Below are 15,934 nucleotides of genomic sequence, written 5' to 3'. Positions count from 1 at the left end.
GATTCAAGGTTCCGCTACGTGTGCGGTTCTAAAATCTGTCTCTCTTAATATCTTTATTCCACCTCCGATTGTGGACATCGTTAATGTTTATTTGTGTCGACATGACATGATATGCTATCAGTACAGGACTCTCTTTATATTTTTTATTATATTTTTGTTTTGTTTTTTTATAGCTTACAAATTTGTCTGCCTGTGTGTGCATCTGTATATGGTCCAAAAGTTATTGGGGATGCATGACTGTTTGCCTGTGTATGTTGGGGGGCTCCAATTTGAAATCTCATCTAGGGCACCAACAGAAGTTAATTCACAAAAAAAAAAACTATTGTTTGTTGCTTGTTTAATTTCAAAATGGATCATTATTCAGCCATTGTCTTTTAAGCAATGTTCGAGCTTCATCGCTTGATGGCACTGTGGCCTTCATTGAACTTAATTTCCACAATGAACTTTGGTAATTACACAATTTGAGATGGGACATTTTGACTTAATAAATCAAATATATGTAATATCTCTATTACTGGTCACTTAATCATTTAAAGAACAACTTTTTGACTCATTATTCATCATTTAGGAAACGTAAATTGCATAAACTGCATTAATAGTAATGATGTAAAGTTCAATTGTAGCTGAGCAATGGGCAGTAAATCACTTCATATGCTACTTCCATATTTTATAATAATTAAGCTTATTTGATCAGATAGTATGATTAGTTTTAGAAATCTTTACCACAATAAATAATAACAACATTTTCCTTAAAAAAAAGAAACATGAAGTGGAGAAAATGTAAAAGAAAAATTGTTATGTTTCAGCAAGTAGATTATTTCAGTGATATTACAGAGTACACTAAACACAAAAATAGCAAATTCTTTAAATTTCACAAAAAATAGATTAAAAAAAAATCACAGAATGATTTTCAAAATAATTTTTATTGTTGAAAATGGCAACACATTAACTGTATTAACATTATCTTTTTCTCAATACATACAAACTCCAGATAGTTTGGTTGAATCCAATGAGTCAATGATTTGTTCTCTGTTATATATATTTACATTGGAATGATGACATGACTGAGCTGAATGATTTGTTTTATCAGTAGTAAAATGGACATTTCGAACTTGTGCTTCTTTCTTTGACGTACAGAGAGATTCAAAAATAGGCAAAATATGAATATTGGAGGGCTCATTTGACTGTTGTGATCCTCCTCTCAAGAGGATTTCACTTTTCCCTCAGGCCGCCGTTACAGGGCGTCTGTTCAGAGGACAAGACGACTTCATGTTTCTTTCATCCCAAGTGCTATCAATATGCTCAACAGCGATTTGCAGTTTGCTTGTTACCCTTGAAAAAATCTTTCTGATTTTGAATTGGTATTTATCTTCCAGATTTGTAAGTAGTAGTCATTTTCCATTTTTCTGTACTTTCTGAAGTATGTTTATATTGTGAATGTTGATGTTGCCCATGTGTTTTTTTGTCTCTTTCCAAACTTTAGCTGCACAACAAATGTCCCCTTGTGGTAGAATACAAAAAAAGATGACCTTAACCACAAAGAAATTAAATTTAACATTCACCAGTTCATGCAAAAAAGGTGTACCTGGAAACTGTAAAGAAAAAAATATTAATACAGCGAGTAATTGCATTTTGTGGCACCTTTCCTCTTTGGACTCATAACGTGGACTCTGTCAACTTGATGATGATGGTCACAAGTTCATGTAATGAACTGATGCCAATATGACCAAGAATATCAACTGAAAAAATAAAATAAAAAATAAGAGACTTTAAGGCAGCACTCGTCGATATGACAGTTAATCATTCACTCTTGATAACAGAGTACTAGAAGGCGAGGGAAAATAAGGCAGTAACTCAGAGTCACTGCTGTTTGACGAACCTGAGACACTATGAAACCTACATTTCATATTCGTAATCAACAGTCAAAGACGAACGTATTTGTTGTTGACATAAAACAGTCCATGAGATCAGTTTTTTCCTCCCCGGTCATGGTCCAAGTCGTCAGAATGAAAGAGGATCAGAGTCACTTTTTGTTTCTCCTCTGTCTGATCTCTCACAGATTCTTTCCCATCCCTTTGCTGATGTGTTGTAGCCTCTCCTTCAGCATCTGGAAGGTTGGTCGGGCACCAGGGTCCAGGTTCCAGCACATTTTCATGATGTTGTACACGACTTCAGGGCAGCCGTCTGGACAGTCCATTACATATCCTTTCTCTACTCGAGGCACTACTTCTTTTAATGGCTGCAGAAAAAAGCAGATAATCAGAATGTGTTTCACTCACAGCAGGAACTGATTTAGTGTGAAAGGTTTTGTGTAAAAAACTATTGATACTCACAATTCTTGGGTAAGGTACTCGACCAAAAGAGTAAATCTCCCAGAGCAAAACACCGAAGCTCCAAACGTCTGATTTGGTGGAAAATTTCTACCAATGAAGATAAAAACACAAATGTCAGAGTTTCTTTCACTGTGTAGTGGCAACACATGGTGAAGCCCACGACACACAACATGTTCAGATATCCTTCCAAATATCACCGATACCTTTTCTCTGAGGGCCTCTGGGGACGTCCACTTCACAGGCAACTTTGCAGTATCCTGAGTGGAGGAGGCCTCCTTGGTCAAACCGAAGTCACTGACTTTGGCGATGTTGTCTTCGGACACAAGAACGTTTCGAGCCGCTAAGTCTCGGTGGACGAAGTTATTTGTCTCCAGGTACGCCATGGCTTCAGAGACGTCTCTGTACAGGAGCAGAGTAGAGAAGTTAAAAACCAGGAGGAGGTTTCCTTTTATACTATCAATGCTGGACTCAACACATCTTCTGGCGATGACACTATTTTTGGACACCAACACATTAAGATCTTAATATGACAAAATGATAATACACAAAGCAGTAACTAGTTGCAGGCTCTAAATTTAATGTTAGAGATTGCTTTGCATGTGTATTTGACATTCTCAAATCAGTAGGTTAATGGTTTTTGCAGCTAAAATACAAACATATCTGCAACCTGCTCATGAAACCAAAAACTGCACAGTCTACCTTTAACACATATAATAGTGGATGACAATTGCAGAAATACTCACATTGTAAAATTAAGGAGGGCATCTGCACCGAGTACTGTCCGTCCTCTGGAACGTAAGAAGTCAACCAAACAGCCCTGAAATAAAACATTTTATGAGTTTGCATGTTCATTACTTTGATCCGGATGTTAAATAATATACAAATATTATAATATAAATGATCAGACAGTCGACCACCTACCTTTGCCATGTACTCAGTTACTATGTAGAGACTCCCATTCTCCTCTACGATGACTCCAAGCAGCTGCACCAGGTTATCGTGCCGTAGTTGTCTGAGGGAGGAGAAGAGCATGTGCACCTGTTATTATATTATCATTTATTCCTGTTGTTAGAATATATAAATGATTCAATAATCCTTACGTCATGACAGAAGCCTCAGCAATAAAGGCCTGTGCTGTAGCATCATTTTTAATGCACTTCACGGCTACTTTTGTGCCTCTGTAGTCTCCCACCATGACATCTGTAACAATCACAAACAATGACCATGTTGTGTGGGTGAACAAACAGGAAACTGCTTTTATCAGTCCCTGAGCTGAGGGACACATACAATCATAGCAGAAAAAAAGACATCATGTTGAAATGTTCACCACAGGCACTGTTTAATCTTTATTCACCCTCTAACCACGGCCAAATTACCAATCCGAGGCTCTGAAAATGTATTAGTTCAAGTTAATAGTATGGTTGTGATTTCTGCAACATTTAAGCAATAATATAAAATTGGGTCACTTCTATGTCGCAGTGGAAAAATAAAAAAAGGTTTGAACGTGAACTTGCCTCCGAACTCTCCTTTTCCAATAACCTGCTGTAGTTTGAGTTCATTCCTGTTCATTGACCAGCCGCCTGTTGGTCAGTCAAAGAGAAAACAACCAGCAGCTCAGACATAACAGGCCCATTGATGCTTCTCATGGTCAAAAAGGCTGAAATGTCACAGTGGGAACCAACTGAGTCTCACCCTTGGAAAATTCATCCTGAGCAGCAACCGTCCCCTCCTCCACCTTTGGCTTAAGGAGTCTGGTGCACAGGCCATCAGCATCTTTGGTGTAGTGCTGGAGACAAATAAAGATCAATTTAAACTAAGCAGGGGCAAAATGAATATAAAGTGGACACAATAAAATTGACCAGGAGAGTGTCACCTGGTCATGGCCTTATATAATCAAAGGAAACACCAGAACCATATTTTCAATAACTTGCAAAGTTCTCCAACTTCTCCTCTCCGTCCAAAATTTATTTTATTTGGCCTTAACGAAGATTTGATTAGATAGTCTGGATCAAAGGTCGAATATCAAGGTCACTCTGAAGTCATACAACTTAAATCAAGAAGTAATGCATTCAATAATTATAACCATTTTTCAGACAAAAAAATGAAAGATAAAATAAGGTAATGACATTTTATATCCTAACAGACAACGGTCAACTTCACTGTAACAAAATAATGTTGTGCATTAACACTCTTAGCAGAGACATACGACATGAGACTCTAATTCTAAATTTTCTCCATTCAATCTATTTAGGCACTGCTTCTTTAGCTTCTTCTTCTTTATCTACATTCTTCAACAAGTTATTTATTCGTGGTGGGTTCAGTGTTTATTAGTTTTATTTTATGTAAAACTGAAGCATACAACTGCAACCACTTTTTTAACACTAACAGGGCTTCAGTAAAAATGCAAATGACAACAAAAAAAACACCATTGCATTGTAGGACTAACAAAACTCAGTGAGCAGTGCTTCACTATGACCAATAGAGGGCTCTCTGTACAACTGACAACAAAGGTTTGCCTTTAAATAGGTCAAACTGAACTTACACATGTATTTGACTCTTTAGAGTTTGAAGCATGCAGCTGTTCAAAAAGAGTTTCACAAAGCAGTATGAGTCATTTTCAAGTAAAATGTCTCAGTTCTTTCCGAGGTTAGAACTCTGAACCTCAGCATACTGTTTGCTCTTCCTCTTTGACACTTCCTGTTCATTATATGTTCCAGGAACTGTATGTGGTCTAGGCGGCAGTACAATGGCGGGGGAACAGGAAAGTGCATCGCTCGTACAGTAGAGTAACGCTTGATATAGCTCAAGAGCTAACACCAGGAAAGCCTTGTTTTTGCATGTAAAACAGAGCCTCATGTCATGTCTCACCTCAACCAGCTGCATGAGGTTCTCAAAATACTCCTCCTCGTCGATAGTTAACTTGCCGTTGTGGTAGATGATGCGGTAGTGCTCCACCTTGCCATCGCAGCTCACACACAGGGTGTAGTCCCCGGGGAAGTTGGTGCTCTCTCTCACCAAGAACAGGCCTGTTTCTGGAGGGCAAAGCAGCTGCTCCGCCTGATTCCGTGTTATCTTCCCATGAAACCACCTGAGAGCCAGAGGTTACACACAAGAAAATAACAATTGAAATGAAAATAATAAAATACAAGAAGTCACAAGAAGTCCATCGCCAAAGCTAAGCTTATCACATAGTTTCATCATTAGCCTTTTGACAATGCATTGACGAGGCATTGCAACGCATGACACTCAATGTGTTCAGACCTAATCACTATGCAAAAGCAGCAACACTGAATTCCTGCGATAAGCAAATACTTATGGTGGTCATTACCCTATAAGAAATTTCCATCTTTCCTTGTCTAATATATTTCATGATCATATTATTTACCATAAATGGGCCCTCAAGGAAAAAGTATGAATACGGTTATTGAGAGATAGAGATTCAAGTATTTTACATAACCACTGTGATCCGTTTTATTACTGACACAGTCACCGATTGTTCCATATATTAATTTGCATCTGGCTCCATGAGAAAGGCACAGTTAAATATTACACAGAAAATCTTTTGGGAGCTGAGACAACTTTTTTTTCCACTGAAATAGAAACAGCTTCCTTCTCAGTTTTCAGTTCTCCTATTTAATAGACACAATACCACCTCCACTCAGAGGCCTGAGCTGCATTTTAAATGAGAAGGTCGACTGATGCTCATAGACTTGTGTCTGTTATTTAAAATGTTCATATTTTGGATTTGGGTTGTAACTGGAAAATGTTTACATGCTGTAACGTTCAGAAAACACATCACTTTCCTCAGACTGTCCATTGCTGCAGCTCCTCCCTTCAGCCTCTGTCTGAAACTCTTAGATTTAGCTCGAGTTTCTGTAAGGCCCACCTTCTTGTTAATGCTCAGGCTGCTCTTATAGGCCAGCTAGCCCAATCTGTTTTGATTGGTCAACCACTTTAAGCACGTTCGCCTATTCCCTCTTTATCTGGCTTTGTAAGCGGGGTTGTCCGGCTAAACAATATAGGTCTACATTAAGCAGATGTGGGAAAATACTTCCAGAATAGGGCATGGTCATACACACAGGGGTGATTATTCACCTCCCATTTGCTTACAATCTGTGCAAGACGTATGAAACATTTACTTTAACTTTGATGAACTTAGACCCATGATACACACTCTCTTATGATGTCACATGACATCAAGATGATGTGGTGTTGGCTGGACTAAAATTGAGACCTTTAAGGAGCTTCAGGAGCATTGTCTTACCAAAAAGAAAAACTGAAAGAGCACAATAAATCTCCTTTAACCTTTTTTTCAGTTAACTTGTGAAATTGTGATGACATTATAGATTGTGTGTCTATGAATATGGCTACCCTTAGAAAATAATGATTTAAGGTCAATGCTGGGTAGATTAGATGAAGTAAAACTCAAGTATGACTGCTATATAATATTACAGGCCATATTTTTTACATTTCATTGTGACTGTCTACATGTTTCATGTCACTCTTTGTTGGATTGGGCAGGTTTGGCATAATTTTATGATCAAGTGCACAGTAAATATATGTTATTCCTACACTCATATCGACAAATGCATACGGGCATCTGCCATATCAACATATTTTCTGAGAAAGAAAACTCTCAACAGGAAGTCTTGCCGAATGCGAACGAAACCTGAGCTAGAGACAGACACACATGCTCAGCAATTACAACACGGCCCGACCCAACTGTGGTCTCTGTTCACATAACTACAGCATCACTGCTGCGACGAATAGGACATCTGCATTCATCCGACCACGCAGCCACAGGCAGAGGGAAAAGTTGAGCTATTTTAGCCGTTGCTGTAGACACCACACAAAGCTGAGGGGGTGGCAGAATTTCACATATCTAGACAAACTATAACCTGTCTTCTTTGAAAGCAAAAGATTACATCAAATCCAATATGTCACAATAATCTTTGTACTCACGGCATGAGACTCAGCTTGCCCCCAGATTTGACACCTTCCCTTTTCTGAACATAGTTGGCTGGGATGGTTCCCTCACGACCTGCTGAGTTTTTAGCTTTGTACCAGTTTGGATCCTGAAACGCAAAATGTGGAGTAAGTAACTAAAGTCGTTCAGTGTGTTGCCTAATTAGAGAAAATGCATTGTTAAGCTCACATACTTTGTGTGGGATATAAAACATTACCTTTGTGACCACGATGATGCTCAACAGGTCTCCTTTGTTGAAGGGCAGGTCGTGTTCTGATGTGCCTTTAAAGTTGTACCTGGCCACACACTCTGTGCCCTGCGGCCAAGGAGTCTATGGGGACATGGGCAGATCAATAAGTAGCAATCATATCACATTTGGTTTGAATATGTATTGTTACAATCCCTGTCTTACCTGTACCTCTGTCATGATGAGGGGGTCGGTTCCTCTCACAGGTGAGGTTTTCTAGCTGCTACCATCAGAGCTGGTAAACACACACATGTACCTGATAAACAAAACAAAATTCCCTTTAAATCTAGAGTAAGAAGCTCCTTCTTACTCTTTGAAGCTCCTTCAAAGCTTTAACGCAAATATATTAATATATATTTATATTATTATATTATTATCATTAAATATATGAAGTAAGGCCTTTAATTTTGGGTTTTGCAGTAGAGTTATTCACTGCAAATATATCAGCTATTATCAGAACACAACATAATATAGTGTAAGTTTAGAGAGTGTCAGTAAAAATAGCATGGTCACAGAAAGCAGAACTAACAGGTCTTCTTTTTTTAAATCACACTTTCACAACTTGGCAAAAATGTTTCCATGACGTAAAGCAAGACTATTTACAAGAGCGGATTCCAGTGAGGAGATTGAGCAATGACACAAATTCAAAAAGACAGAGATGAAGCTCAGCGTAAGTTCCCAAACCTCTGACTCTCTCTATGCTTATTGATAAGCTGATTGTGGGCATTTCTAAATGGCAAATCAGATTCTGCTACAGTCTCTTCCAGCCAATCATGCGGCTGCTGTCAAACTTTAAATCCCTACACCTCTCTTCCGCAGTCAGCTATCATCCAGTGACACGCATTACCCACCTCCACCCCAATCTCTTCAAGTCTCATCATCACCTTATCTGGATCCTCAAACACTTACAGTGTCTAGACCCCAGGGTGGGATTATTTTACTATGTTCTGATTCACATCACTTCCTCTTTGCACATGTCAATAAATGTGGTTAAAATTGTCTCTCCTGGTTGAAATATACTACAGCATAATGCTATAATCTTCAAAGAACGTGATCTACTTTGTGTTTCATATAGCAACTCTGTCCATTTCGACCTGAGTGGACACCCGATGGTTCTAAGCTGTGCTCTCTAGGTCATACATGAATCAACATAGCTCTTCTCAGAGCTTGTGTCATAAAAATTTGTGGTGAGATCTGACCAGGCCCGAGGGGCTCACCCAGTCCAGTGTTTCTTTACAGTAATAAAGCAGCCACTGTGAGTGCAACCCAGGGCAGAGTTCCCATGATACAAATAAGAGCAGAGGCGTCATAATAAAAGTATGACCTTTGGATAAAGTAGGGCTCAAGCCAACGCTCCCGCCAAAAAACCCAGTTCCCCTCTTCATCCATCAGTTCCCACGCAAAGGTGGCAAATCTCAAAGGTCAGGGAAAATCCTGGCTTTAACCCATCTGTCACTGCACATGAGGTCACATCCTCCAACGTGCTACGCAACTGGCTTCCTGTGTAAGAGCAATATCCCATATTAGGGTGGGGATGTTCTGCTGATATCACTGCCATAACACTTCCTTCTTCTCTCACACGCTTGAATAAGGAACCCGCCTCTTCAAAGACACCAAACGAGAAACTATAACAACATGTTTCCCTGAGAGGACGGTCGTGACTGATTATAATGGGGATGTGGTGGACGTCCGGCCCTATGGAGAACTGCAGCTGTGTTTCTTTGTCGACACATTTCCCGCGACCATCAACCAGCCAAAAAAAAAACCACAATGCTGCTGCATCTCCTAAACCTTTCTAGAACTCTATGAGAAAATTATACTTTTTTTCACTAGATTTATGTCAGTAAATATTTTGGAACAGAGTTCATAGTCTCAATCACTTGTTTCAAGTCTTCATCAGTACAGCATTATGTTCCGCAATGTGGCGTTGGGTACTAAAGTAACGTCGGCTTCTCCGTTGGACAGCACTTTGGCCCAACCAGAAATATTAAAACAACTATCAGACCGATTATCATGAAGTTTTGTACAGATGTTCATGGGGACAGAGGATGAGCAATAATAAGTCTTTGACCAAAAGCATCGACCAAAACGCAAACATCCATACAGCCAATCAAAAAACATAACTATAATTTGATCAATCTCTATACATTTTAATTTTGAGCAGGAAATCCTACCCACAATTCTCTGCCATCAGAACATGTCCTTGGTGAAGGAGCAGAGTGATCTCACCAAGGAAGGAATGGATCGACTGGGCCACTGCTGACACAGAATGCCACTTTAAAATTCATCTCTTGCGGGACAGTGAATGCATCACAGCAGCAGGCCACCAGCAGCTGACTGAACGAGACAGAACTGCGACTGTCATCGAGTCACATTGCCATTTCCAAAGAGCTCCACATGGGACCACAGCACGCTCTTTTCAGGATGCTCACAAAGCTGTCATTGTGCAGCGGTCGAGTGTCTACTGACCCCCTCCTAATGACTCCTGTCTAAAGGAAAAATCATCAGTATCATCATCGGCCTGTCCAGTCAGAGGCTTTAAGAGCAGCAATTGAAATTAGAATTGGTAGCTCCACCAAGAAGGTTATTGTTTGTTAATAAGCATTATTTTACAAAAACTACTGGACGCCGGATTACCAGGAAACTTGGTGGAAGGATGCAGTGTGCGTCACAGAGGAACAATTTCAATTTCGGTGCAGATCTGGATCCAGAAGCAGAACCAAGAGTCATTTTTTTCACCTTTTTTACATTAGAGATTGGATGGGGGTTTTTTCTCAAGAAAAAATATTTTATCGAAAGAAATCAGAATGGTGTAAAGGGCGAATATCTATGAACAGGTGAAATGTTTTAATGATTCTTATAATGTATTTTAATCATGGGTTTTTAAGTGTATTGTTTAATAATGGATTATCATGGTTTATTATTATTGGCCATTTGGTGTTTTAATCATGGGTTTGATGTAAAGTTAGTTTGATGGTATATTCAATGCACATGAATAATCCATAGATATTTATCAATATAAAAGATAGGTCAATTTATTTTATTTCAGGTTGCCTTTTATAACAAATTACATTATTTGGATTTCATGAATTAAAATACATATTTTGTATCTTTATTAAGTTACTGTATGATCGCATTCCTTTCAACTATATCAGAGAGTAGATACTTCACCTGTGCATAATTTCAACAACTACTAGAGAGTTCTGTTTAAATATGGTTTATGTATCTGATCCATTTCAATTCATACACTGTTCACTGTTTTGCATCTTGCATTTCACTTTTTACTTGACTATTTATATCTTTTATCTATCATATTTATTTTATTTAGATAGGTTTATGTCTAAATAAATGTTACTTGTATAAATATTAGAAAAAGGGAGTAAATAAGAAGTAAATAGTGAGTAAATATACATTGTTTCTTTTTATTGCTTTTCTTATGTGTGTTGTATTTATTGTGTTTTTATGTTTTTAAGTTTCTATGTTCATTGTATGCACCAATAACCAGAGCAAATTCCTTGTAGGTGTAAACCTACTTGACAATAAATACTTTCTGATTCTGATTACATGTTAATGTAATATGGTAATAAAGAGGCGTTGGAGGAGGAATGCACTCTCATAATTTACTCTTTAAGTACAATCGACACGTAACTATTGGTAATATTACTATCATGTGAATTCACTGAATACAATTAAGCTGCATCAAGCCCAATAACAGCATTGCAATTCACACATCCGATGTGGACATATTGTTGTATTGTGTACAGGAGAAATGATGCACAACATTATTCACTGAAACAGGAAACTAAGTGACAGTCTAGACCTGAATAGAGTCAGAGAAGAGCTTCAACGAGTAACTAAAATACAGAGGTGTCGTATCGCTTCCAAAAACTCTATCTCTTTGTTTGAAGTGAATATCCATGTTTGTGTTAATACTCTTGTCATCCCCTAACCATCTGCTTTCTTCGAACCCGACCGGTCGAGCAACGTTCATCTCATGCAAATCAGCAACAGTTTGAACTGCAGACATCAGCGCCAGCCTGACTGCACCAAGCAAGACAGGACAGGTATGTAGGAATATCTTCTCTGGCCTTGTGTAAATGTGCCACTCCCTCGTCTATCTGCAGAAACAATCTGAGGTCAAAATGATAATTATACTATAGGTTTAGTAGCTGTGATACAGTGAAGTGAGGAGGAGCAGACAGGCTGTGGAAGGATTTGTAAATGTGTCACTCAGATTTAAATGTTCCTTTGGAGAAAGAAAGCAGCTTTCAAGAGTTCTATGAAGATACGATTAGTCTAATAGTGTATGTATGCATGTTTCATTTTGATATAATAACTTTACTTGAGTATTTCCATTCTATACATCTTTATACCTCGACACTAGTAATAATGTACTTTTTAATCGCTTGGCTTTGGTTTTTTGTTACGCTTCTGATCATAATTTAATATAAAAAAAAACACAAAATGAAATGCGTCTATCTGATGCTCCAGATCACATTTCAGTTGTCTATCATTTATTAGCAGTTCCAATAATCAGACATTATTTCAATTCTTCATTATTTCTCACTTCTCAGATAGTTTCATTTAAATAACTGTTCAGTGCAAATAAAGGGAGAATTAAAAATATATACAAAACAAAATTGATAAAAAAATAAGTTAAGAGAACTTTTGTTAACAATACAGATTTGTGTATCTGTATATTTTTTTTTCATACACTTATGAAAGAAATGCTGCAACTTTTTGAATCAATTTTTTTAATCAATGCTGAAGACTCCCCTACTTACACCGCCTTTTTATTAAGCTAATTATTAATAACTTCTGCAAAGCTACTTTCATCCTTATATTTTTATTTAATTCTCTGTGTACCTTTTTTTTCTTAATTTACAATTTGTCATGAAGTATTTTATATTTTCTGTACAAGCACTTAAAATTGCCTTGTTTTTGAAATGTACTATACTAATAAACTTGTCTTGATGATCTCATGACTTCTGACTGACAGACCTGTAGGTTGGGAACCACAAAACTATAGCTTCCCCTCAATATTGAAACAGCAAAATGTTACATAGGGATTAACAAGTATTAAGAATCATATATATATATATATATATATATATATATATATATATAAAACATCAGTCACTGGGATTAAACAATGACTTTTACTTTTGATAATACTGCGGTATCATACTGCGGTACTTTTGATTGTGTAGTCCTTTACTTCTATACTAATGGAAAGGATTTGAATACTTCTTCCATAAGTGGATATCCAGTAGTAAATGTCACAATGAGGTTTGTATTATTAAAGCAATGTGTATATATTCCTTCTAACATGTAGCAGGGGGCTGTGGTGATCCGCCCTGCACCCTGACCCTCCGGCCTCAGGTCTGATGCTCTCTTGTCATCACTGTTATAACGTGCAGGGTAGCCAAGTGAAGAATGAAGGACACAATGACTTTCGCTCACGATCCGCTGACTTTTTAACTGGCAGGTGCACAAAAGGAAAGGAGCGATGTGCATAGGGAGCTCATGCTAACAGTTGCTGGTCCTGATAGTCTCCAGATGTTTTCCTCAGAGGAGGAAATCAAGTCTGCCTCCCGGGCAACAGCTGGATTAAAGTGCAGCAGCTCAGCTCACTGACTCTACTGTGTTCTTTGTGACAGGAAGTGCCTATCTAGTGTTAGACCCTGCATTACAAATGGTAATAGCGCTTTTCTGGTCTTGATGCCCAGAGCGCTACAGTACAGTTTTGCCATCCACCCACTCACAGACACATTCATACGGTGCTTCTACGTGCAGCACATTTCTCTTACACACATAATTCATGCACCGCCTTTCAAACCGTCAGGGGCAATTTGGGTTGCAACATCTTACACACGGAATGGGCAAAGACAGGAATTGAACCGCCAACCTTCTGGTTAGAGGATGACCCTCTCTATCTCCTGAACCACAGCCGGCCCAAGCCTTCTTCATATCACTTTAATGACAGATAGTTTGGCCTAGAGTCTAAAGATACAGCCTGTTTATCATAATTGAACATAGAACTCACAGAACAAAGTTGTTTTAAGGGCAGAGAAAAATTCAAGTTTAGTTGCAAGTTAACTAAAGTTCAGACAACACAATGAGGCTCTCAAAGCTTGTGTAACTGATGATTCAACCAGGGGAAGATATCAAAATCAAATCACCGTGCAGGGGAACGCAGCCACATCTGAACCATGGACAGTCACTTCCTTGCTGGGGAGCTTTGCACACTGTGCAGTGCAATGCTACTTCACTAATGCAGCCATGCTCGACACATTACACTGTGGCAGCGTTGCTTTGCTGTGGTTTCATGCAATCTCATCATCTTGTTTCAGCAGCTTCATCCTTCTTTACAGTTCTCTCACACTCTACATAAAGAATCATCAGTGCAAAGGGCTCTAAGGCAGCACCAGTGGTGTAATTGTTGGAAGGTTGCTGACCTTTGAGGGAATTCCTGTCGCAGCATGAGGGGCTTCACCCTGAAACCGACTCGAGAGGTCCTCACCTCCTCTCGATGATAAATGCTGCCTCCAATGAACTTGGCATTAGACTTTAAGTGCACTGATGGCTTTTCCAATTTATGATTAATAATTTCTAGACAATGACAGACGAAATAATGGGATGGGATATAGGCATCACCATTTAGTAATAATCACTACCGTGATCGAGACATCTCAGAAAACACATGCAAATGAGAAAAAAACATGCAAATTAAGAAAGAAAATCATCAATTTTATGACACATGTGCTGCAAAAAGTGACAACACATGCAAATACAGAAACAAGCTGCAAATTGAGAAAATGTTTCCAGGGGACACAAAAAAGCAGTGAACCTAGCTTGTTGTTCTGGGTTTGACTTTGTACCCTCATGGTTGAATGCACTTATTGCAAGTCGCTTTGGATAAAGGTGTCAGCTAAATGAAGTGTAATAATTTATTAATGGTAATAGTTTAATGCTTGGTGAAGTTTCACCACTGACGAGTAGCAGACTTCACAAAGTTGTTTTCGCAATTTGCAGGTGTTTTTTCCTACTTGCATGCGTTGAGGTCTCTCAGCCACAGTAACTAACCCTGTGAAAGTCACACATTTCTGTTGTTGCAGCTCGAGAAGACAACTCCCAGCTCAAAGTAACTGTCAACGGGCTCTGTGACAGTTCCGATAGATGCTCAACATCTTGTTTCCTCAGCAGAATACCACGATCTGTGTCGATACTGTTATCTATCATGTTGAGACAGAGCCATGTGGAGAACTGCATGATGCAGCTACTGCATCCCAGCAAGACCACAGGAAGTGGCCACAGTTTGAAGGAGCAGAAACATGGGCGATGCTCTCCAGTGTCACACTCGTGAGCGGTCGCTGGCGGCAGGAAGCAGCTGACCTTTGATGAGACTGTTAACCTTTTCAAATATATAAAAGTCAGGATGTTACGACATCACAAATGGTTGACTGTTCATAACCAAAGTTCCTGTAAGATCCAAGACAGTTTGAAGCCCTAGGGGGCGTTGTGACTCATGTTCAACACCAAAAAGTAGATTTTTCAATACATTTGGTTAAAACGCGATATCACGCATCAATAGATTTCATTGAATAACAGTCTTATAATTGAGTTAACAGCTCAATAAACACATTTAAGTGTGCAGGGTCACCTTAAGCTGTTTGACTGTGAAGTACTTGGAGCTGCACATACAAGCATTTAGTTAACGTGCCCCAGTCACTTAAAACGGTAAAAAAAAAACAAGTATCTTCTAATAAAGTTAATTTAGCTTCATCAGAGCTGTTAGTTTGAGTACATGTGAGAACTTCACTGCACGAGAGGCGATGGCCTGAGCCCCAAATGAAACGTCTTACCTGTCTGCAGATTCAAGGCAACAGCAGGTGATCGAGCTCCGGACACACGTTTGTTTTCATCGGAGCAGCTGCAGCGGAATAACTCCCATTGACGAGATCAACAACTGTGACACCGAGGAGCGGAGACACATGAAGTCCTGATGAGGAAGTGAAGCGGCCCAGGTGAAACTTCAGCAGTGTGAGAGCTGCTCAGTATTAAAACGACACTTCTGCCGCGTCTCCTGTCAACATCACCCCGAAGAGCCTGTCTGGAAAGTGTAAAGAGAAAAACGACTTTTCTACAAACTAAAGAGTCGATGAGTTTCTGTGGAGAGGATCTGAAACACTCTGGTGACGCAATCTGTCAAGAGGAAGGCGGTGGGTTATTGTCGATTCAAACTTCAGGCTGCTTCACTTCACTTCTTCCCTGTGAGAAACATTCAAGTCGTTTTTTTTTTTTTTGCCCCACCTTGGTTCTGCACATGCGCGTTAAAGCCCCAAACTCCTGCGGCTGAAAGGAGGCGATCACTGAAAACATGTCACT

The 15,934-nt window shown here is 39.0% G+C and overlaps 1 protein-coding gene across 4 annotated transcripts; it reads right to left on the bottom strand.

The window, feature by feature from the left end:
• Window positions 1–904: 904 nt before the first annotated feature.
• Window positions 905–15,854, bottom strand: LOC133954942 (tyrosine-protein kinase CSK-like). Of its 4 annotated transcripts, none has more exons than XM_062389530.1 (13): window positions 15,412–15,854; window positions 7,712–7,802; window positions 7,517–7,630; window positions 7,296–7,408; window positions 5,202–5,421; window positions 4,026–4,119; window positions 3,848–3,913; window positions 3,434–3,533; window positions 3,255–3,345; window positions 3,077–3,150; window positions 2,537–2,732; window positions 2,334–2,420; window positions 905–2,239 (listed from the first exon to the last, which is right to left on the bottom strand). In XM_062389530.1, the coding sequence occupies exons 2-13, from the start codon at window positions 7,724–7,726 to the stop codon at window positions 2,054–2,056; spliced, it is 1,356 nt and encodes a 451-aa protein (XP_062245514.1). In that variant the 5' UTR covers window positions 7,727–7,802; window positions 15,412–15,854; the 3' UTR covers window positions 905–2,053. The 4 variants fall into 4 exon arrangements, with proteins under 4 accessions (XP_062245514.1, XP_062245516.1, XP_062245515.1 ...); XM_062389532.1 differs by having other exon boundaries at window positions 7,718–7,802; XM_062389531.1 differs by having other exon boundaries at window positions 7,712–7,781.
• Between the last annotated feature and the right edge of the window lie 80 nt (window positions 15,855–15,934).

This window comes from Platichthys flesus, chromosome 6, assembly GCF_949316205.1.
Source record: "Platichthys flesus chromosome 6, fPlaFle2.1, whole genome shotgun sequence".
Taxonomy (NCBI): Eukaryota; Metazoa; Chordata; class Actinopteri; order Pleuronectiformes; family Pleuronectidae; genus Platichthys; species Platichthys flesus.
This window is presented reverse-complemented; position numbering and strand designations above follow the sequence as displayed.